General features: G+C 38.5%; 1 protein-coding gene across 1 annotated transcript; it reads right to left on the minus strand.

Annotated features, from left to right (window-relative positions):
* Positions 1 to 1,411: 1,411 nt before the first annotated feature.
* slc27a2.L (solute carrier family 27 (fatty acid transporter), member 2 L homeolog) lies at positions 1,412 to 24,020 on the minus strand. Its single transcript, XM_018253128.2, has 10 exons — positions 23,442 to 24,020; positions 14,770 to 14,979; positions 13,357 to 13,515; positions 10,990 to 11,114; positions 7,973 to 8,167; positions 6,649 to 6,739; positions 4,790 to 4,988; positions 4,321 to 4,418; positions 2,905 to 3,035; positions 1,412 to 1,664 (listed from the first exon to the last, which is right to left on the minus strand). The coding sequence occupies exons 1-10, from the start codon at positions 23,917 to 23,919 to the stop codon at positions 1,488 to 1,490; spliced, it is 1,863 nt and encodes a 620-aa protein (XP_018108617.1). The 5' UTR covers positions 23,920 to 24,020; the 3' UTR covers positions 1,412 to 1,487.
* Positions 24,021 to 25,058: the final 1,038 nt, after the last annotated feature.

Below are 25,058 nucleotides of genomic sequence, written 5' to 3' on the forward strand. Positions count from 1 at the left end.
AAAGCAGGGGCATGACATTATTACACTATTTTGCAGTTTCTTTCTACTTAAAGGTGTTTTGGACATTTAACCAGAGGGGAGCCAGAAGAACATAAGATTGATGTAGTGACTACTATACATAATTAGGCAGGTGGGTGGAGGGAGGGCCTGGTAGGAGTTTCTTTGTGCGCCAGGCCCCTCCAGAAAAGATTTTTTGCAGACTGCTTGACGCGTTATTAATAATTATTACGACACTGATCTTGTGTGGCTATTAGCAAAAATTTCCATGCAGTGCAAATGAATCTGTGCAAGTGGTCAACATAGGCATCCTGTAAACAGCACAGTTGTAGATATGACTCAGTAAACTCCTGGATTCTGGAAAAGGGTCTTGCAAGGTTTAATAGTTACAGGGATTGTAAACCCAAAATGAACTGTTGCCTTATAAAAGAAAATTAAATTCTAAGCAACTTACCAGTATATATTCATTAACTTTTTCAGTGGTTTTATGGATATTGGTAAATGTAAATTGTAGCTGAAAGCAGTTTTTCCCTCACTTCTCTGCTGGTTCTGTCTCTAGAACCAATGTAACAGAAGTCAGCACCATATGTTCCTTTGCAGGAATGTCTTCTGCCATGTTGTTTCAGAACCAGTTCAGAACCACCAGGGCAGAGAATAGAAAGGGGGAGGTATATATTGCTTTCAACAATAGTAATATGCTCTAATATAAAATTTTATTTTTAAGTTAACATTCCCTTCAAATAAAATGCTGTCTGTTAAGGTGCAGCAGTGCCCTTTCATTATAAGCTAGAACAAACCGTCTTTAGACCCCAGTCCACCTGCACTATTGAGTTACAGAGGACATGATGGAGACCAAGTAGGTAGAAGGTGAAGGTCATTGACCCCAAAAACCTACACTTCAAGTAAAAAACCTGTATTTGTACACAAATTAATTTATGGATACAGTATAAAATGTGCCAATGTAGAGCATTTATGCCACCTTTTAGCATAGCCAATCAAAGTTGTTGAAGTAATTTTACATGTAGTTCTTATCCCAATAAAGAGCTGTGACCCCTTCTGTCTTATAGCTCGTATCCATAACAAATACATCCATTGCTACACCCATGCTTGAATACATTCCCATGATAAATATAAACCCAAGCTAAGTTCCCATAATACATTTAAGCCCAAGAGACATGCTTCTTTCTCCATCAATACTCATATTTTGTAAAGTATTACAAGAATTACACTAAATGAGCAGCAATGAGCATTGCAACCATATTACAACACATGCTGCTAAACTTGTTTATTTTAGTTACCCATGTTGAGGACCAGACCTTACAAATTGGTCCCTATGGGTCCTTAAATAGTGCCCTTGAGGAATGGATGTTGTTACTAAGTAACCCTCTTCAGAAAGGACAAACATACACTTATATTAACAATATCTTTTAATTGAACTAAAAACAAGCTGTGTGTGTGTGTGATTTAGCCCAGAGCAACATTATTGGACCTTACAGTTTAATTCTTTTCATTTTTATATCTTCATAAATGGTCTGAGTCATGGGGACATATTTTTTTTCTCGCTCATCCAGAAAATAGAGAGGGTCAGAGATAATGGCTGGATCGAATCCTTCCTTTACAAGCCCAACCTTACGTTGTTTAAAGGTTCCTGTGATATCCATGGAATTCTGCATTCAAGACAAAATTGTATCTGTAAATGTATACATGTATTGATACAGTAGAAATATTTGACTTTTGGTAATTCTTACTCCAAAGCATTTGTTTAAACTATCTATCTATCTATATATATATATATATATATATATATACATATATATACATATATATATATTAATTTATCTAGTCATAGTTAAGCTCTATTTTCTACTTCAAGAGATACTGACACCAGAAGAAAAGGGCGAGAGAAGGTCCAAAACATTGCCTGGTCTTTGAGCACAATAAAACACTTTTTCCACATTGCTTTCAGGATAATGGGTTTCTGGATAATGAATCCCATACCTGTATAGGTTTTCCCTGCCATAAATGCAGGAATAGAAAGGCGTGCAACTTTTACTAAACAAAAGACTACAAGCAAGAACAGGTTTAAAAACTTGCAATGCCAGACATCTGATATGTCTGTTTTTACATTCTTCCCATAGACACAATCATTATTGCTATGCATTCTCCAATCCTGTGATCCCCAACCAGTGGCCTGCAAGCACCATGTTGCTCAGCACCCCTTTACTCTTGCTCCCAGTGGCTTCACAGCAGGTGCTTATTTTATATTCCTTACTTGCATGCTTTGGAGGAATAAACAAAAGTTAAATGGCAAAATGCATGCTGGCAAATTGCTAATTATTATCTTACCCAGGTTTAAAGAATGCATAGTTAAGGTGCAGTACAGGTATGGGATCTTTAATGCACAATGCCTGGGGTTTTCTGGATAAGGGATCTTTCTGTAATTTGAATCATCATACTTTAACCCTGCCAAAAATCATTTAAACACTAATTAAAACCAATAGGATTATTTTGCCACCAATATGGATTAATGCAGCATAGTTAGGATCAAGAACAGTTTAGTTGGGATCAAGATACTGTTTTATTATTCCAGAGAAAAAGAAAATAATGTTTAAAATTATAATTATTTGCTTAAAATTGACTTTATGGAAGATGGCCTTTCTATAATTTGGAGCTTTTTAGATAACATGTTTCCCCATACCTGTACTGTATATAAATATGGCAGAATACATTTTCAATGTATACTTGAACCAGTCAGTATGCTGCTGTAGGCACCTGAGCTTATGTTGGCAATCATAGTTAGCTGAATGGCCATATGTTGCTGCTTCCAACAATACATATATAAAAATAGGGAATCCAGTTAGAATTGGACATTGGACAATTGGACAGAAAGAGTTGGATGTGTCATACCTGGATCCTAATAAAGCGAGGCCTTGCATAGTTTGGCAGGAAGTCTCTGACATGTGCGTATAACTTTCTCCCATCAAATACCTCCTCATCGAACAATATCAGAGCCGCCATTCCAATTCGGCCTTCATGATCTATTAAAAGAGATTGTCAGTCAGATGTATGGCAAGAAAAGTTAAGTCTCAGGGGAAAGCAAGGCTGAGCATAGGAAACAGATGGTAAAGATCTACTACACTGCATTGTCTCTCAGTGCAAACATCTCTAAATATAAAAATCAGACACTCATTCAAAAAAAGTATTTAAAAAGTACATGCCATAATCTTTACTACAGCAGCCATTCTAGGTCCTATACTATATTATAGCCGTCCTCCCTTACTACTGATACTGCATATTCCTATTAATTAAAGTTTTATCATATCTTCTAAGATTAAAAATATTCACTGATCACAAAATAGTCTCAGGAAACTAATGCTAGGGCCAAGCCATACGGATCCATATGGTATGGCCCTAGCCTAAGGGCTATAGCGCACTAGAAATTTTGATCCCCACTACTTGCACCTAATCAAACAAATATGCGTCTCCTGCCAATGGAGTGCCATGTGTAGTCCTGCAACCTTTATGATCAACAAAATGATCTGTACCAGCCCCAATTTCACCACAGAAGTAAAGAGCAGTGCCTCCAAAATGGTATCAGTAGCCCCCACCCTCATCCTTTCTGCTAAAAAGTCAAAATACAATAGTTCAGATTTTCATTAAATGACGACACATAAACCAGTGTATTCTGCTACAGAATAGATAATCAGCCCTGTAGCATTAGCTTAACTGCCAGATGTTCAGGATCGGACTGAAAATCTGTAGATTCTGTAGAGGGGCTTCTGTAAGATGTCATGACATAGACAGTCACTATTTATTGGACTGTTTGGGCCTCTTGAAATGTCAGGGCCTATTGTGAGTCCTGGTCCCATTAGAATCCCTGCAGATGATACTTCTCTTTCTGTAAATGTTTTGACGGCACACTGAGCATGTGCAGTGCCACTGATACTCAAACCATATTATTTTTAATGCTATAAAATACAGAATATCTAGCCATATTATTTTAAAGGCTATAAAATAAAGAATATCTAGCCATATTATTTTTAATGCTATAACATAAAGAATATCTAGCCATATTATTTTTAAGGCTATAAAATACAGAATATCTAGCCATATTATTTTAAAGTCTATAAAATACAGAATATCTAGCCATATTATTTTTAAGGCTATAAAATACAGACTATCTAGCCATATTATTTTTAAGGCTATAAAATACAGAATATCTAGCCATATTATTTTTAAGGCAGCAAGTCAAACTTTAGGTGTGCTACTGCCCTAAGAGAATTCCACATTTATAATGTATGACATTTGCAAGTAATTCCATACTTGGAACAGAGACACCGTAGACATTAACTTCTTGGATAAAATTCACTATGCACAGAATATCAGCAACTTCTGTTGTTGCTACATTTTCTCCTTTCCACCTGAAAAATAAATACGTACATATTAGCTGTAAAGTTCTCTTAGCCCATTTGTTCAAGATATATATGTGCAACTAATATCAGGAGGTAGATCAGTGCTGCCAATAGTGCTAATATACTGCTTTACAGGTATGATTTTTATTGGAGACAGGTTCAGTGGAGTAGAGACAGCCCAAATGACTAAAAGAATATCAGAAAGACGGAGACCAACGGGACAGAGAGACATACTGACCAATGGAGAAAACTGCAATTAGAACCAGAAACACACTTACAGAAAGAAACTCAATAAGAATAGAGCTACAGTATGTGTTCTGTTCCTTATATTTCTGTATGGGAAAATAGAAAAAAAGGGTTAGCATACTTTGGTGCCCCACCTGAAAGTGTCTCCGACTCGATCATGAAAATAGATAAAGTTTTGCTGGTCAACTGTTAATAGGTCTCCAGAATTAAAATAGGCATCGCCTTTACGGAACACATCTCTCATTATTTTCCTTTCTGTGCTGTGTTCATCTCCAGCGTAGCCATCAAATGGAGACATTGAGTTAATCTTACAGATTAAAAGCCCCGGTTGGCCTGGAAAATGATAATATGACAACACTGTATTTCTTCTCTGTAAATATTACATAAGAATATCTGTTAAACAGAAGCCTCAAACATTTACCGACTAATTGATTGCTTATGGGCCATTATACATCCATGCAGAATTCCACGGGCATATCCCAACATGTGGAATGTATGTATTTTATCTATGCTTGAGTTAGAGTCCCCAGGGCAAGTCCCATTTACCTTAGTCATATCCCTGGCAGAGCCCTTTCCTCCTATTCCTCTGACATAAGAGACTTAAAGCTCTGCCTAAAAATAAAATGTAGCTTGGCCCTATGTCACATACTAAGCAATGGTCAGGATGGTACCCTTAAAGGAGAAGTAAACCCTAAAAGTGAATATGGCTAAAAATACCATATTTTATATACTGCACCAGCCTAAAGTTTCAGCTTTTCAATAGCAGCAATGATCCAGGAATTCAAAGTTGTCACAGGGAGTCACTATCTTGCAAAGTGTCTGCGTCAGTGGGCTCTGAGCAGCTGTTGAGAAGCTAAGCTTAGGGGTTGAAGCCAATTATCAAGCAGAAATGAGGTTGGCCTCTCATATAAGCTGATGTTACAGGGCTGATTATTAAATTCTGATGCTATTTGCACTGGTTTCTGTGCTGTCGTGCAGCACAGATCATGTGCAGTGAATCAGCAGAAAAGAAGAAGGGGAGCTACTGGGGCATCTTTGGAGACACTGATCTTCTCTGCTAAAGGGCTGTGGTTGCCTTGGGCTGGTACAGAAGCCCAAAACATAATGTACAACATTTCTACTTCTTTAGTTAAGCTTTAGTTCTCCTTTAAAGGGGCTGTACACTTTTGAGTTAACTTTTAGTGTGATGTAGGGAGTGATATTCTGAGACAATTTGAAATTGGTTTTAATTTTTTATTATTTTTGTTTTTTGAGTGATTTATTCAGGAGCTCCCCAGTTTGCAATTTCCAAATTACCCTAGCAACCATGCACTGATTTGAAAAAGAGACTGGAATATAATTAGGGGAGGGTCTGAATAGCAATATGAGTAAAAAAAAGTCTCAATAGCAATAAATTGCAGAGCATTTATTTTTTTAGATGGGGGCAGTCACCCCCATTTGAAAGCTGGAAAGAGTCAGAAGAAGAAGGCAAAAGATAAAATAAATAATGAAGACCAATTGAAAAGTTGCTTATAATCGGTTATTCTGTAACATACTAAAACTTTACTTAAAGGTGTACCACCCCTTTAAATACCTGAAAAACAAAATGGCTTCTCTTATCCATTTTGCCTATCCTGCAAAACTCTTTGATCCTATCCTAAGGATTTATCAACAGTCCATGTGTGTTTCAATCTCATAATGTATTGAATATACAGAATGACTATGGCATCTTACAGCAGCCCCTCTGGCATTTGTCTGAACCCACGAATTGGCTGTACTGGTCTTGGTCTCTTCCAACACACAAGAATTGTGATACTTCCTGTTCCTGGAACCCCATACTAATTCTTTTTAATCACCAATAATCTTAATTTTAGTAATGGTGCTGTTTGTCACCCCCTTAATTAGATTTGTTTTTGCATATTTTCCTGTGTGATATATTACTAAAGGCTAATTTTTCATATACATTGCTGGATTTATCGATTACAAATAAAGCAAGATAAAACGGACACACTACCTTTGCGTGCTTTCATGCAACGGCCCATGGCATCCCTTACAGGCTCATCCTTTTCTATATCATATTTAATAAAGTCATAAGAGTGTAATATCTGTAAATAAAGCAGTGTTACATAATGTAATATAAATATATGCCAGTTAATGAAACACATGCACTATATCTACATACACAAATCTAATACACCTTAATACTAGCCAGCTTGCAACCTCAAAATTCACCGATTACTGGAAAGGAGGGAGAACCACTACAGTTTTTGAATCTTTGCTCAAGAGGCACAGAGCAGGCATTGTAAGACGTGACCGGAAAAATTTAGTATTCTCCACCCCCAGGTCAGTGTAATGTATCTAAGATATGTATTCTGACATTCATTTTGCCATACCCATGTAACTCCAGTTTTTAATATCCAAGTCCCCCTTCTAACTTTTCTTAAATATGTGGCACCCACAAAAGCAGTAGCATATTTGATTTTCTACTGAAATACTAACACATGTCCTTAAGGTGATTTCATGAGCTAGTCAATTAGAGGAGGGTGCAAGCTCAACAATTAACAATCACCAATAAGCAATTCGATTTCAACTTACAAGCTAGAAAACAAAAGCAAAGATCCGATTGGTTGCTATGGGCAACATAATTGGTGATGTTTTCCTCCAATGTTTTATACAGCATGATAAATAGGCCCCTATGTGTACCAATAATTATAAAACTTTGGCTGACAGCACATTGTATCAGTGATGCCTTTTTCATAAAATGTGGTACACATAGGGGCCTATTTATCATGCAGTGTAAAACATTGGAGAAAACATCACCAAAGCAACCAATCAGATTTTTGCTTTTGTTTTCCAACTTGTACGTGACTGTTGAAATCTAATTGCTGATTGGTTGCTATGGGCGACATCACATATGATGTTTTTCTCCAATGTTTTGCACATCACAATAATAGGTCCCGTAATATAATGAAACTTTAACTAACCAGCCACAAATGTTCTCATTACCAAAGCACAAGCTGAGAATGGTTAACACTTACTATCTGCATCAGGAACCCTATAATTGTATGTGGCAGTTGTAGGGACCAGTGTGGGCAGTTTTTGACTTGTTCAAACAGTTATTGCACTGGTTCAAATAGTTATAAAAAGGGTTGGGTAAAAAAACGGGGTAACTATGTTTTATTTGGGAGAGAAAAAGAGTAACTTGCACTGTACACTGAATAACAAGATTCCACTTTCAAAAGCAGACAAAATATAGTTTATACATTATGACTAGGGGCAACACAGTGCTCGTAAGCAATTGATGTATACTATATGACAGTCCTGGTTACTGAATGTACCTTATCAAATCTGCCGACTCTTCCCACTGAACCAACGGTGTTGTTGTAATTTATAAATGCTATATTTCCTTCCGTGGATGCATAAAATTCATTGATGTGGATTTCCCCAAATCTCCTAAGGAACTCGCTCCATACATCTGTGCGGAGACCATTTCCTATAGCCATCCTTACATTATGTGCAACATCGTCATCACTCTGAAGAATAAAAAAAAGTATCAGACATAAACATTTCATATGAAAAAGCAGACCAAACCTATATTATATAACCTGTTAGTTCAAATGGCTCATAAATAAAAAATAAAAATAAACTGCATACCGACATTGTTGGGTGCTATTGTTGGGACACTTGCTGAAGGAGTTGTTAACTTTTAAATGGACTTTTAGTATGATGTAGACACTGATATTCCGAGACAAATATGCAATTGATCTTCATTTTTATTTTATGTGTTTTTGTAAGTTAAGTTAACATTTAACAGCTCTCCAGTATTTCAGCAGCTGTTTGCTAGGGTCTCGTTTACCCTGGCAACCAGGCAATGGTTTGAATGAGAGACCGGAATAAGAATATGAGATGCCTGAGTAGAAAGAGAAGTAATACAGTTTAAGAATAAAAATAAAATTGTAGCCTCACAGAGCAATAGGGTTTTGACTGCCACGGTCAGTGACCCCCATTTCAAAGCTAGAAAGAAGAAAACAAATAATTCAAAAAAACTACAAAAAAGAACAAAAACACAGACAACCCTTTTAAAACAAGATAGGAACAAAGGCACACTCTACTCAATGCTTCTGCACAAAAATTCGAAATCCTCTTTATTAAAGGGATACTGTCATGGGAAAAAATTTTTTTCCAAAATGAATCAGTCAATAGTGCTGTTCCAGCAGAATTCTGCACTGAAATCCATTTCTCAAAAGAGCAAACAGATTTTTTTATACTCAATTTTGAAATCTGACATGGGGCTAGACATTTTGTCAATTTCCCAGCTGCCCCTGGTCATGTGACTTGTGCCTGCACTTCAGGAGAGAAATGCTTTCTGGCAGGCTGCTGTTTTTCCTTCTCAATGTAACTGAATGTGTCTCAGTGGGACATGGGTTTTTACTATTGAGTGTTGTTCTTAGATCTACCAGGTGCTGTTATCTTGTGTTAGGGGGCTGCTATCTGGTTACCTTCCCATTGTTCTTTTGTTTGGCTGCTGGGGGGGAAAAGGGAGGGGGGTGATATTATTCTAACTTTCAGTACAGCAGTAAAGAGTGATTGAAGTTTATCAGAGCACAAGTCACATGGGGCAGCTGGGAAATTGACAATATGTCTAGCCCCATGTCAGATTTCAAAATTGAATATAAAAAAATCTGTTTGCTCTTTTGAGAAATTGATTTCAGTGCAGAATTCTGCTGGAGCAGCACTATTAACTGGTTCATTTTGAAAAAAAAATTTTTTCCCATGACAGTATCCCTTTAAGGTGAGATCCCTTAAAGGAGAAGGAAAGCTATAGAGGCATTTTATTGCCAATAGATTAGCTGTAAGATAGAATGCTATATTTATTCTGTAGAATGATTTATCATACCTGAGTAAAAAGCTCTAGAAGCTGTCTGTTTGTTTAGAATAGCAGCTGTAGTTTTAGCTTGGTGTGACATCACTTCCGGCCTGAGTCTCTCCCTGCTCACTCATAGCTCTGGGCTCAGATTACAGCAGAGAAGGGGGGGGGGAAGAGGAGCAAACTGAGCATGCTCACGCCCGGGGCAAGGAGGTTTAAGCTGAAGGCAGGAAGTCTGATACAGAAGCCCATGTGTACACAATAGAAGGAAAGAAATGCTGTGTTTCTTTTGACAGAGGAATCAGAGCAGCACTACATTGAGGGTTTACTGGTATATTTAGGTGGGCCTTTCTGATAAGGTTTACTTAGTTATAACCTTTCCTTCACCTTTAATAAAAAGGAATTGGAATTTTGGTACAGAAGCATTGAGCAGAATGTGCCTTTGTTCCTATCTTGTTTTATAAGTAAGTAGACTTGTGTTTGCAGAAGAGCCAACATTGTGCACTTCCCAACAAAATATTTTATTCCCTTGGAGAGTAAGAAAGAAACTATGTTTTTGAGCGCACCGTTTAAAACAAACCTACACTTTCTGCAGCAGTGATAAAGTGACATTTGTCACTTGTTTCCCAGGGTACGAATCACTTTGGGTCCAGCACTTCTTCCGTATGAACACAAAATGCTATACTGTATATGCTGTTCTTTGTACATGTAGCTTAACCAGTTTTAACAGGTAATTTTTTTTTTTTTATTATAATCACTTTGCAATGCTACATCTGGCAAATCTATAGTTTGGTTTCCACAGTAGTACACTAGTAATAGAGAAATCTATGTTTATAAGAAGCATAATAAGTACGGTCATGTAGAAAATGTTTTTCTGTGTGACTGTTGTTTTAGCCGTTTAAATAATTAACCCATTAGGCAATTACTTTGCTGCTATTAATGCAAAGCTGTTCATCTGAAATACTGGGGACTACTAGAAACCCTACATATTCTGTCTAATGATGCCACAGTTCTTTCAGTATGTCAGTTTGTTGTCAGCATTTCAATAGAATGCAGCCCTGACATTTGAATTTAAAAACCAGTGAATCGGTCAACTCTTCATATATCAATTAAGCAGTGGGAACTGTCACTATTATAAATATTCACTAAATTGTACTGGATGTTTCACACATTGTTATTTTTTTCCCCTTATAATTACTTACATATTTATAGTTTTATTTATAAATTCCTTAACCCAAGAAAAAAAAAGAATCAATTTGAATGACCTAGTTCAATTTCCAATGTATGGTTTTGATTAAGGAATAATAACAGATAACACATGACACACTTAATACATACTGTATATTATTCTGTAATATGCTATTTCAACCTAACCAGAGCTACACATTGTATTGAACTGAAATTGTACTTTTCTTTCTTTAGTTTTGGAAGTTGGAGGCTACTGAGAACTGGAGAACTGATTATAAGAACAAATCAAAGACACAATACCTTGGGGACATTGCAGAGATAGCGAAGTACTTCTCCGATGTACAGTATAACGGTGACATTGTATTTTCTGCAGTCATCCCAAAACTGGCTGGCTGAAAACTTTGGACGCAAAACCAATGTTGCACCTGACACAAATACAGTAAAACATATGTTGGCTGAGTATACTGCAAATGTATGCCCTGGAACAACCCAGAGAGTCACTTTGCACAAAGTGGGTGCAGCTGACATTAAGAATGGATACTTCTACTAATACACTCAAAATACACTCAAATATACTTACCACTACTACTAATATACTCCTTTACCAGGGATTCAAAGCCATATACAAGGTTTTTTAAAACCCAAAAGTGTTCACTACATTGTGTTGCATCACAAGCAACAGAATATATCTCAAACACTCTGCAGCGTAGGAATTAAGTGAAAAGTGTTAACATGCATTTTTCTCTGCAATTTCCTAAAGGTTATACCTACTGCATGAAAGGGGTGGTTCACCTTCATGATCTTTTAATATGAAATGATAAAAGGGCTTATTTTGCAAATGCAGTTGTGGTTGTGCAAAAATGGACACAGTGGTTGCATGATTTGATGGCAATCATTAAAAGTACTTATGTCCAAACACACTCCTTGCACTTCTACACAGTCCGTCCCACTTCCTGTGCCACTGCATATAGTCTGTATCACCTACAAACTAAGACCTTGCTGGAGCTTACAGCAGTTATTGCTCCCCAAGAGCATTGAAAAAAAAAAAAAGCTGTTGGAATCTGTCTCACATGTCTCTCTGGGCAACTGCAATAAGCAGCCACCAAGTTCTTAGGCTAGTGCTTAAAATTATAATCTCAGATAAGAGAAAAAGTTATTGCTTCATAAACTATCACCGTATAATCTGCCCAGTGTTCGTGCTTGCGCTGTTCTTAACGGCCCTTACACAAGGGCCTTTTTTTAGCGGGTCTCTAGATAACAGATCAGTACCTGTACTGAATCAATGCTGCAAACAAGATCATTACATTAATTCTACAGCAGCCCAAGCTGATTAAAATGAAGTAATAGAAAAAAAAAACCAAACCCCATGTTTCAGGGATTTCACTAGGGAGGGAGAGAAGTATATTTTTGAACAGTTTAAAGAATGTAGAGGGGGCTGAGTTTGGGTTTATTATCCTTGCCTGTTTGGTCTGCAATGCTAGTGGGCGTGTGATTTTTTTTTTTTTTTTTTTCCTCTTATATGTATTTATCTGGACCTGAAAAACTGCCTAATCCCACACCTGTAATGGTGGAAGTTCAGTGTGTGTGTGTGTGTGGGGGGGGTTTTAGAAAATGATGATGAATAGCTGCTACAAAACAATATACTTGTTGCTTAGAAATCTGCATCAATTGGATTAAAAGACATCTCATACATAGGTCTTATTACGTTTATTTTGATTGTATAGCAGTACTGATTATATCCAGGGTAACAGCATAGAGTGTCCTGTAAACCTTGAAATTCAGGTTTGGAACCTGAGACTTCTTGTACAGACATTGATTTTTTTTTTTAGTTCTACAGTGCAAGAGAATGTCCCTTAGTGTTCATGCAGAGACCACTTCTCTCCAGGGTCTGGCTGTGTTCTCCACATTGCATTGGATAAAACCCCAAAGCAAAGTGCAGACAGGGGCGATCCTGGCCCCTCCGCTGCCTGAGGCAGAAGCAGTTGCTGCTGCCCCCCCTCCCCCGGAAATTCACTCTTAAAGTACCAGGAGCAGCATTTTTGCTGCCCCTGGTACCTAGTGGGGCGCTGCCGCCTGAGGCGACAGCCTCAACTTGCCTCATTGGTGAAGCACCCCTGAGTGCAGAGAGTGAAGTTGGCGGGCACACTCGCATCCTTACTGCCTGATAGGGCAGGTAATATATATAGGGTCAGAACAACACTCAATTTTTAGGACAGGTAGGCAGCAAGTGGGAAGATATCTATGTGCTACACCTTGCTCACTCCACATAAATACAGTACCCTATTCATGGGGGGTGATAGCAGGTCTCTGTGGTCCAGAAACAGAGCTCACACTAACTCAGCTAGCATGTAAGGCAGGCTGCAAATTGCAATTTGTCTTCCACTTTGTAAAATGACCCCTAATACCATGCTTCTATATACCGCTATGCTTTATTTAAACTTACTTGTATATAATTTGGCTGAATGCTGCCACTTTATAGACCAGGAGATAAGGCATTTTATCCACAGAATCTACAATCTTTGGATAATAGGAATTCAATGCCACTTGTAGAATCTCTGATCTCTTGCACTTCCAACATTTAAATGCAACATCCATGAACTCAGAATTTTGCCCAAAAATATACTATGATACAGAAGAAATAGCTTAATAGAACGGAAACAAATGTACCTTTAGAGATACATCCATGAACCCCAATCATCATGGCAGAGCTGTGATACAGCGGAAGGGGAGAATACACAACATCCCTTGCCCTCACTTTGCAGATTTCAAACATGCCACATGCAGTCAACAAACGGTAGTGATTTATCAAAGCTGCCTTAGGAAGTCCTGTTAATATAAAAGTAAGATGGGAGGAATTCAGCATAAGGTTATTTACTGCAGTTCATTTGCATGAAAAAAGCAAAAACGAATTGTAATGGTTATGTCAGTCAGGGCCTGTGTATGCAATAATATGACTTGTGAAACTGATTTAGATATTAATTCTGGAATAGAACAAAAAGTCATAGAAAACACTTATTTTTGGGGGAAACATTTCATTTTTTTCTTTGCCTGTATTGTGTAGTTATGAAAGTATTTGGCAACCCAGGCACCAGAGGGAAAAATGATTTATATTCTTAATCATATCAATACATGGATTGAAAGGGGCTGTCCACCTTTGAGTTAACTTTTAGTATGATGTAGAAAGTGATATTGTGATACAATTTACAATTGGGTATCATTTTTTATTATTTGTGGTTTTTGAGTTATTTAGCTTTTTGTTCAGCAGCTCTCCAGTTTGTAGTTTCAGCAATCTGTTTGCTAGGATCCAAATTACCCTAGCAACCGTGCACTGACTTCAATAAGAGACTGGTATATGAATAGGAGAGGCCTGACTAGAAAGATGAGTAATAGACAGTAGCAATAACAATAAATGTGTAGCCTTTACAGAGATTTGTTTTTTAGATGGGGTCAGTGACCCTCATTTGAAAGCTGGCAATAGTCATAAGAACAAGGCAAATAATTAAAAAACTATATAAAATAAATAATGAAGACCAGTTGAAAAGTTGCTTATAGTATACCATACTAAAAGTTAATTCAAAGGTGAACCACCCCTTTAATGGGGACTCTAGCAACCAGTGACATAACTATAGAGAAAGCAGACCCAGCAGTCGCAGGGGGGCCCGAGGAACAGAGAGGCCTAGACTGCAGGGTCTGCTTCCTATATAGCTAACAAGAACCCCCCGCCGAAACTGGAGAGCTGCTGAATATAAAACTGACTTTAATGTGACTCAGGGACTCAGCAGGGTCAAATGTATCAGCTAATGCATCAAATAATGTATCAATTTAGAACAGTTACAGAGTCAGCGACCCCCCCCCCCCCACAGCTGCTTTAGAAAGAGATATGGTGAAAAATCAAACTTTAAACTTTAATATTAGAAAACGATTCATAAATGGAAAATAACTGAAAAAAGTCTTTATTTCTGGTGAACTGTCTGAAAACAAATTAACTGAAAAAAAGTGTTGAGAGGTGAACAACTCCTTTAAATAATCACCTTTTGTGATTTACGTAGTGTTAGCTGCCAGCTATGTGCACTTAATTACCTGTAGTTCCAGAAGTATAAATATACATGGCAAGGGACTTCCCACTCACAAATGACCGCAACGATTTTGGCACAGATTCGTCTGATGCTGCTTTTACTTTGTCAAGGAAAGATTCTGTTCCCTCACTGATGACTGTCTTGGTCAAAAAGAACACTTTGACATTATCTTTCCTGAGTTCTGGCATCACCTCTTCTATCACATCCTTTAGCTCTGCAGAACAGGAAAGAAATGGTTAAACTAAAGACAGGTACAAACACAATGCCAAAGCAGACACAAGCACTATTTGTACTAATGGGTGCAAAAACTGCATCTAGAGTGCAATTTACTGAGCACTTACACCAGGACCTGGAGTAGAGAATCTGCAATTTGCACCCTTGTGCTTGCTGCACATCTGATAAAGGTGCATCACTATGCAGGTATTAAGTACAGAGATTTAGAGCATTTGGCATCTCCTGGTGCTCTTTTCATTTTGCATCATGAAAGACCTTACAAGGGGATGCCTATCTTTCCACTTACTGCCTCTTCTCTATGTAATTCTATAAGTGTGCTCCTTTCAGGAGAGAGCAAAAATTGCACCTGAACTGCCAGGAGGAATGTGTAATGTATTTTAATGCATTGTTTTAGTAGTGCCCCCCGCAAAAAACATGCAATCATCACTCTCAGCTGACAATGTATAATGGCCGTGTTGTGCATCACACAGGATCTTAGTCCCAAATCCTGAGGTTGTTGCCTCTCATATTAACACAGCGAATACTGCAAATAAATATATATATATATATATATATATATATATATATATATATATATACATATATATATATATATATATACATATATATATATATATATACATATATATATATATATATATATATATATATATATATATATATATATATATATATATATATATATATATATATATATATATATATATATATATATATATATATATATATATATTTAATGCAAAAAAGTTCTGGTGTATTTGGCCTAACAAATCATATTTACAGTGCTAATAAGCAGTTCAAAGTGTTATAGTTCAGCATAAAGGAGAAGGAAAGGTATCATCACTGGGGGGGGGTTCCAAATGTTAGGTGACCCCCAGCAATTATAATCACTTACCTGAAAGCCAGAGCCCAGGCCTAAAAACTGCACTGGCCCAAAGTACTTCCACTCCTTCACAACAGAGTAAAAAGTTGGCTTTATGCATCTAAGTTTGGCTTTTTTGCATCTAATAATGGATTTTTTGCATCTAAGGATGGCACTCACTAATGCACATGTGCTGGCCCAGTAAGAAAAAGATGCTGGTGTGGAGTTCCTATGTAGTACCTACAGATGCACCAGCCTGGGGTCTCAGGAAAGATGTGCCGGGCTAAGAGGTATTTGTACCCAAGGCATGTACTCTTGTCTCGGCTCTCACTAGCCCTTTGCCCACCAGCCGCAACCTTCCACCACCTCTCCCTACTCATTGCTGTAGACTGCTAGTGCTCCCTTTCCATGACTTAGAACAAGCCAGAACTGGCATGAGAGGAGTTTAATAAAGGTTTTTTTTTTTGCCCCAACAGCTGCGCAAAAGGCAGCTGTCTACCCTGACCACCCTTAGTTCCAGCCCTGTAAGCAATTATAACATCATGTAGCTGTCAACTCCTTGTATTTTGTCTGGAGTTACCCATTTTTGGCCCCCTATCCCGGTCTCCTGTTGCCATACCACAATCCCAAGTTTTTTTTTAAAGGTTCTTCTTAGATTCAGGGCACTCAGGTAGCAGCTTTAGGAGAAAGTGAGAGTGCACAGTGACATCAATTCTAGTTAGTAGTGAAAAATTTTTGGTTTTGTCTTTTCTCTTGATTGGTTGATGTCCCTGTAATCACTGGGGATGTCTTACATTCTGGAACCCCCAATGATCTTTTCCTTTAAGTAAAATAAATCAGCGTGTCAGCACCAGCATTTTCAGTGTATCCACTTGTAAGATTTCAAACCTTTAAACTAATGTGCACTAAAACATTACTTTTGAAAAATGTGCAGCATTTCATAACTCAAAGGCCACAACAATGTATTGCACAGTAACTCCGGTATTTAAGACAATGACCCTCACAGTTTTATGGCAGCATTACCCTGCATTTTAAACTACAATGACCTCAGCATTTCATGCCAATGCAAATCCGGCAATATATATATCACGGTGACCCCAGTATTTCATGGCACAATGGCCCCAGCAATATACTCCACAATGACCAAGGCATATACGTCACAGTGGCACCAGAGTATTTGCATGCTGCTGCACTCAGCACATTAGGAAAACAATCTATCCCATATAACAGGGCAGTCCATGTCACACATAAAACATGTTTTTTGTTCAGAAAACTATAAGCAAACTATACTCAGAGTTTAAATAGTGGTGAATATGGGAAAGGCTTGATGTGTGACTTGGATTACCCAGTTTAGAAAAGGCCTTTTATATTTCAGCATGTTAATGCCCCCTTGCACAATGTGAGCTCCAATTGGTTTGCTGAGATAGGAGTGTCCCCAGTGTCGGACTGGGATACCAGGAAAACTCCCAGTGGGCCCAGGTGTAAGTGGGCCCTCATGCTGCTAAACATTTGGCCTATTTCATGGCCATTCCCTATTTCTATGAGAGCAAAGAGGTTAAATAGATGGAATAATAGTTTATAGTATGTAAAGAAACAGTGGTTTAACTAGATGTTACGTGGCCCTACGAAAAGTTAACTTTGGGGCCCCCAACATATACAGAGGTTGTCCTGCTTTACCAGTATATGTTGAAATTGCTCTTTATTTGGGTCTCATGGGGCTCCCTATACCCCATGGCCCCCCCTGCAGCTATGTAGTTACTGTAGTTATGCCCCTGTAAAGAAAAGAAACTGAGTGAGGAGAGTAAGAATAATAGTACTGACAGTGAGCCCCTGGTCTAAGGTTTTTTTGTGGGCCCCTGGCCTAAGGTTTTTGGGTGGACCCTGGTGTCCCAGTCCGACACCGTCCCAATGTCTAGCAGTTTTGGCAATGCAGTGTGTATACAGATTATTAACTCAAATGTTCAAATGTTGTTCTAGAACAGATGGGGCTGCACCATCCAAAAGGTCTCAAATAGCACAAACAAATGTAGCTGAATATGTGAGGTCGTTGTGGCAATGATTAAGAGAAATAAAGCACACTCTGATCCATTTGCGCATATTTCATTGGTTTAGAATTAACTAGGTGCATGTGTTCATGAACTTGCAGATGCAGTCAGTTATCTTAAAAGGCATTAAAGCAATTGCTTTTCATTTAAATCTAATAGTATTTATAGATGCAGCTTAAAGGGACACTAAACCTAACCACTGTGTACTGGCACACAAGCTTGACAAAGGGGCTTGCCCCGAAACGTTGCACTTCCGGTAATAAATCTTTGCAAGGTGTTCACCTGCATTCACAGCTTGTGTGCCAGTGTGCCTTTTCTTAGTATCAGATTTGAGGTTGCCGGTTACCTCTATCACTGTGCACCAAGGAAATTGGAATTATCTACACAGAACAGGTGTGCGTGAGCTACTACTACTTTGTACTAACCACTGTGTACCCCATTTCTATATAGAAGTTGACAAAAGATTTACTTACACATGGAAAACAACTGCCAATTAACCAATGAGGATGCTGATTACCAGCACTACGTCAAGCATCTTGTTGTCATCTTATGGTGATTTTTGTGCCATATTGGCTTCATTATATGACACTGGAAGCAAAGATAAAGAATACTCTTGTTCAGTGCTAGGAAACTGTGCTTAATGCTTCCATTTGCAGGAACAAAGACCATGGAGCCAGATTTATGCAGATAGCTGGAATTCTCATTGGACAAATACTTTGCATAGACCCTGAAGAGTTGGGGACATGTTTTATTGAGCAATATTGCTTTAAGAATACAACGTAGAGCTCCCAGCATGCTTTAACCTTTATTATATGTTAAAATATGTTTATAATAATACGTGTATATGTGTAAATAATATTTGTAGTACAACAACAACTGAGTAAAGCATGGTTGAGCAGTACAGTAAAGCTTTAGTGTCCCTTTAAGAGTGATGGCACATGTGGTCATCATGCTCCATGCGAGTATCAAAGCTCCTGAACATACCTTTCCATAGTAGTTAATGGGAATATCCACAGGTACAACGTTTAAATCACTTTTCAGCCTTCTGGCTAAGATCAAGTGTATCTGCTCCAGGGCCGCCATCAGGGGGGACAGGGAATACAATCATCCCAGGCCCGTGGGTTTTTGGGTCTTAGGGTGGTGCCCTCTCTCAGCATCTGTTTCTCTTCATTTTCTTTTCTTGCAGGAGTTGGGTGTCAGATATTCATTGACAGTTAGATCCAATATATGTTATGGGGGGGGGCTTCTTTGCCTAGAAGATGTATTAGAGCTCACTCTATTAAAATGACATCATGTCTCTCTACATGCAGGATTTGTGCAGAGGGCAGTTATTTTGTTAGATTTTGTTTGTACTGGAATCAATTATTTGAGTGAGCTCTAATTCATCTACTAGTAAAGGAAGCCCCCTATAATGTATATTGGATCTAACTGTCAATGAATATCTGACACTCAGCTCCTGAAGAGAATATGATGCTGAGAGAGGCATAGTGAAGATAAACTTGATTATTTCAGAAATTATGCAGAATATGTAATTGTATTTAGAAAGTTTCTTATTTCAGTATGATAAGCTTATATGAAATTTTCATTTTTGCGATAGTTCCCCTTTAAACTTCAATGGCCAGTGATTTCACAGACACTTTTTACAGGAAAAAAAGAGCAGGCATTTGAGTACCAGTCCTTTTTTTTGAATAGCGCAGCTAACTGACAGCTTGTACTATGGATATTTCTACACTTTACATGCTTAAACATTTATTTAGCATGTAGATTCATATGTTGTTCAGGGAGTGAGCTGAGTATTAGCAATATTCAATGTATTTGTGCTTAAACATATATATTGGTTGCAGGGCATTACTTGGTACTCCATGCTGTGCAAGACAAGGCAGGTGTCAAGTTATTGTGCAGTTCTTTGCAAATGATTACAGTGCACAATGTTCCCTTTGCAGTACAGTGTATATTTGTTAAATTAATTGAAATGCTCTATGCCCTTGTATCAGTCGGGATGTAAAACCTGCACAATTTGTTTTTTAATATTTAGGAACACTGTTTATATTGGAGTCATAAATCAGTAAAGGCATCTTTATAACTTTCAGTTTAATAATGTTGTGTGTTAGTAGGGGAATAACATGCAGGCACCCAACCTCATGCCCTGCCTTCAAGTCTGCAGCTCACTGACAGCAGGGGGCCCAGCTAATCCAGTTAAGTTAGGGACCCTGTTTTGAGTTTAACCCACTAGACTGCTGGTGGCTGATAATATGGGGGATCCTGATAATGTTGTACGGGGCCCTGTGATTTCTGATGACAGCTTGGATCTGCTCTTCAGAGTAGTTTGAGGGATCCTCTGGTCAAAAGATAGAATTACCTTGGTCCTCTGGCCAAAAGCTAGACTGCATTTATGATTAATTATCCTGTTGATACGAAATGCATTAGGCTGTGTCCTAGTGTTCTCCAATAAAAATATACTTTTAATTGAAAAGTCTGTCTGGAAGACTGGTTCCTAGAAGTGCCTGCTTAATTTCTACAAACGGTTATCCACTCCCTAAACTGAAGGTTCAGGGGGGTGCACCTGGACCCCTTCCTTATACTTGTGAGTGTTTTTCACTTTGAGACCTGAGAAGACTCTATTACATCTACCTATTGGTGTTTATGATCCTAATCTGCATTTAAAGCTCAGGTGCTCGCCCCAGGCCTTGCTAGACTGCATGTGTTTTCTAGTGGAACAGGTTGTTATTATAGCACAGCATATCCTCACTTCAGTGCAGCACCCCGAGCTTATAGTTAATGCTAAGAAATGTTTATATTTATATATATTGACTATAGGGATTGGGAGAAAGTGACGCTCCAATCCTTGTAAAGCAGAAAGTGTGAAGATACAAGGGGTCTCTCTAAGCCTTCTGGCAAAGAGAGGTCCAAAGGGTGTCAAGATTTTTTCCAACCAGCTGGCTCTTCCTTCATTTTGTTTTTACACTTTTGTGCAGTGGGTGTTTTCATCTTACGCTTGACTCAAGGTTAAAAAATATTTTAATACCTATTTACTTAAAATTGCCTGTACACAATGTAAATTATTTACCTGGCGCGATTCTTTTTCACTGCCACATAAAGCTATTTTTGTGCCACGCAGATTTTAAAATATGTGGTATATGATTGCATATCAGCATGTAGTAAATAGTTTCCAAAAAGAGATATGCCTTGATATGGCTTGTCAGTTATTCGGTGATTATATTGTACAAGGCTGGAAATAGGGGTAGGCATCTGCTGTAGAACTGGTGGGGGCTACTATTCAGAAAAAAAATAGTCACACTTGCCACCTGCTCCCTCCACACCTGCTCCCTCTGTATGTAGCAATGGGATGGGGGCTGGTAGTGAACTGGCAAGTGGAGGCAAATGAAGGGAGGGGGCAGGCTGCAAGCAGGTGGGTTAGTGGTGGTAAACAAGTGGGCAAATGGTGTTGATGAGGGGGGGAAATTGGCATAAGATGGCTTTGGGCTCTTGGTCTGATTCTGCTATTTTATTAATAAAACTCTCATGTTTACAAATCAGAGTTCCTGCACTTATAATGCAGAGACAACCACTCTAAACTGCAGCACTTTATATCCTCCTATTTGTGTCTATAAGTTGGCCACCTTCTTAGATTTTAAGCTCTATGGGACAGGGCCCTCTATCCTTTTGTCTCTTTATTAACACTTAGCACTTAATATTTAATGTTACTTGTACATTTTGTTTACTTGTATTGTATTGACCCGTTTGTTCTTATTAATGAATTTTTCTGCTGTACAGTGCTGAGTGCATAAGCAGCACCATAAAATAAAAATATACATACATTCAAGCATTATACAGCAATATGAATGGTTAAAAGGGAAATCAGTTACATCATGAAAGAATTCCCAATGCGGACATACGCATCATATTGACAGGTGCAATATTAAGGGTGGCAGGAACATGCCAATCCTGCTTCTAGCTTGCTCTGATCCTTGTCACACTATTGTTCCCTCTAGAGGTATGCCTTAGAAACACATGCTAGTACTCCTGAATGGATGTGGTAGGGGGTGCTCCCACCACCACAGTGACAGGTGCTTGCTACCTCGTAATGTTTTGCTGGAAGGGTTGTAATCATACAAACAGAATGAATTTCAAAGACAGTGCTATTTGTTATTGTTCTTTTTGAGCTTTCTAATCTAGACATATTTTATAGATCTTGTAATAAATGTCCCATTTTCTACAAAGTTGTGCAACCCGCATCCAATCAGATGTCTGCAACTTCTATTATATGCAGAATGAAACAGTGGAATTAAAGGGTCCTGTGATCTAAACTTTTAGTGCAGGAGTGGCCATACTTTACTAATGTGGGGTCTACTATTAGTGATGTTGCCCCATTATTATCCATATCGATAAAGGCGTTGTTAGCATTCTGTTCCATTCAAAACATTACTTAATATTATATTGATTCATGAGCAACTGTATATTGCTATGTTTAACTAACAACTATTACTTATGTAACTTTAATAAATAAACTCTAATAAATATCTTAATGAAAAGCTTGAAACAGGAGCGTGATTTAGACAAGCTGTTTGTTGGAAGTTTCTTGAGATCTACTGATCACCAGCTAAAGGTCTACTGGTAGATCCCGATCTAACTTTTGGGCACCCCTGTTTTAGTGTGTAATAGCTGTAGCTATATGAAGCAACTTTTCAGGCTAATGTCCGTGCAAAAACACTTGTGAGAATGTTTTGTTAGGAGGATATCTGTCACCCCTCTATGCACATCAGTTAGTGTTTTTTTTCTAGCTGCCCTTTACCCTTAAATTTAGTGTATGGTACATATTAATTTGTCTGAGCAACATAAGGGCTCCCAGATCTTCAACGGAGAAGAAATAAAGGCCAGCTGTATGCAATTTATTGTACACAATCACATATAATAATAAGTTAGCCAACTACACAATGACATGTAGACAGGGGTTGCCTGGAAGAAGGACACTGCCGCAAAAAAAACCCAAAAAAACTATGTTTATGTAGCTCAGTTACTTTTCACAAAATTATCACAAGATCACACAGCATAGACTCAACCTCGTGTAATGAATATATATATATTTCTGTCTTCTATATCGAGAAAAGTTGTGTATAACCCGGGACATTGTGACAAAACCGCTAAAAATTATTGATACAAAAAAAAAAAATCTATCTATGTCACTTACTGATCCTTTTACAAATTACTAATTAGGGACAGGTAACTCTGTGCAGGTCATCAGCAAATGCATTACAACCTCCAAATTGCAATTATTATGGAAAGATCTGCAAACTATCTGCTGGCAGAAATGAGGTTACCCAAATTCAGATAATCTAGGGTGCCAAATAAAGGATAAGATAATAAAAAAGAAATACACACGTGAGTTACTGTCATGGAAGTGACAATGATGCCATGCCAGGGCACAATACTAGCTGAAGGTATGCCAGTATCACTGGGTCTGACAGGTATCAGTAACAAGTCCATGTCTCACGTACAGATACAATATAAACAACTGTCAGACTAAGCAGCACCCACCTGGTTCAGCTAAAATGACTTTAGCCCTGGAGCATCTGAAGCAGTGCAAGAAGGACTGGGACCTGATGTTATTATTGAGACAAGCTATGGAGCAGCCCAGTTTGGCTACCCCGAGCCAGATCCAGATGTATGCCGGGGCATTGGCCATGAAGATTGCCACGCAGTCCCCTGACTTGATTGCAGCATGTTTGCGCAGTGCCCTGGCTGCCTGGTTACTCAGCTTGTCCATGTGTGAATAGGTGTAAACCTCCTCCTCAAACAGCACAAACGGCTTGTCTGGGTGCCTCTCCACCTTCTCCAAGAACATATCAACCACCGTGTGTGCAGGGGTTTTACTAACAGAGCGCCTGATCCTTATTCCAAAGCGCACGGCTGTGATGAACCAGGCAATGTCCTGGAAGATGTAGGGGAAGATGAAGCTGATAAGTATCGGGAGTAGCAGCAGCCCAGGTAGGGCGGTGAAGATTAAGGTGATCATGTGTGAGCTGCACTCTGGAGCACTCTGCACCTGCTCTCTGTCTGCTGCTCCTGGAAATAAAGCACCTCTAGCAGGGGCGGGGCCTCCCTCTTTCCCCTGGTACAGCAGGGCTTTCACCCCTCCCTCACCTCTCCAACAGGTATTTTACATCCAACCATGTCATTGTGAACAACTCCCAAAACCTTACTTAAGATGGCCATAGACGTGCAGATTATAGCCTATGTCGGACAAATGATCGTTTGTGCCAATCTTCCTACCTGCAACCAACCATTCAGATTAATATAAAGTAGGAAAGAGAACAAATCACACCATGCTCGGGCCATAATACAGACCGTAATCGTATAAAAATTAAGTTAGACAAATAGTCGATAGTCTATATTGTTTCAGAAGTCAGTGTTAACAGTGCTGAGTTTAATAAACACCGCCAGTATCTAGTAATGGATTAACTACATTTCTTGTGCTTAGAGATTGTTCACTCTTAAACTGATTAAACCCATACCTGCACCAAAAAAACACAAACATGTGGCCAAGACCTTCTGAAAACAGTGACAAAGTGACAGGGCAATAGTTAACAGTGGAGGAGCCTGTGTGGAACACAATTATATATAATAAAACCTGGCTGCGGCTCTCCAGCTGTTGTTTAACTACAACTCCCAGACAGTAGGTTGAAAGGTTAATGGATGCTAGGAACTAAAGTATAGCAACAGCATGAGGCCGCCCTGATCCCTGAAAGAAATTCTTAGTGACACGATCTTGCATCACTGTAAACAAGTATGGAAAGCTCAAACTCCCAAGAAAATGCCCAAATTGTGGTGTCATGTGCTGTACTGGAAAGCCCATGCCTGCCGCGGGGCCATAATTTTGTATCAAAAGAAATGACCAGCAGCACACCGTGTGAGTTGTAGTTTTGCAAAAAATCTATTTATTTAGGCCAAAAACATACAAAAAGGGTAACATTTCATATCCTCACAACTAGTGATGGGCGAATTTGTCATGTTTCGCCACGAATTTCGTGTGAAATTCTCGAAACGGTCGAAAAATTAGCGAAAAGCCGATTTTGACGCCACCGACAATTCGCCAAAAAAAATTCCACGCAATTTCACAAATTTATTTGCAGTCCGCAAAATGTGGAAATTCAT

The sequence above is a fragment of the Xenopus laevis genome, chromosome 3L (assembly GCF_017654675.1).
Source record: "Xenopus laevis strain J_2021 chromosome 3L, Xenopus_laevis_v10.1, whole genome shotgun sequence".
In the NCBI taxonomy this organism is placed as follows: Eukaryota; Metazoa; Chordata; class Amphibia; order Anura; family Pipidae; genus Xenopus; species Xenopus laevis.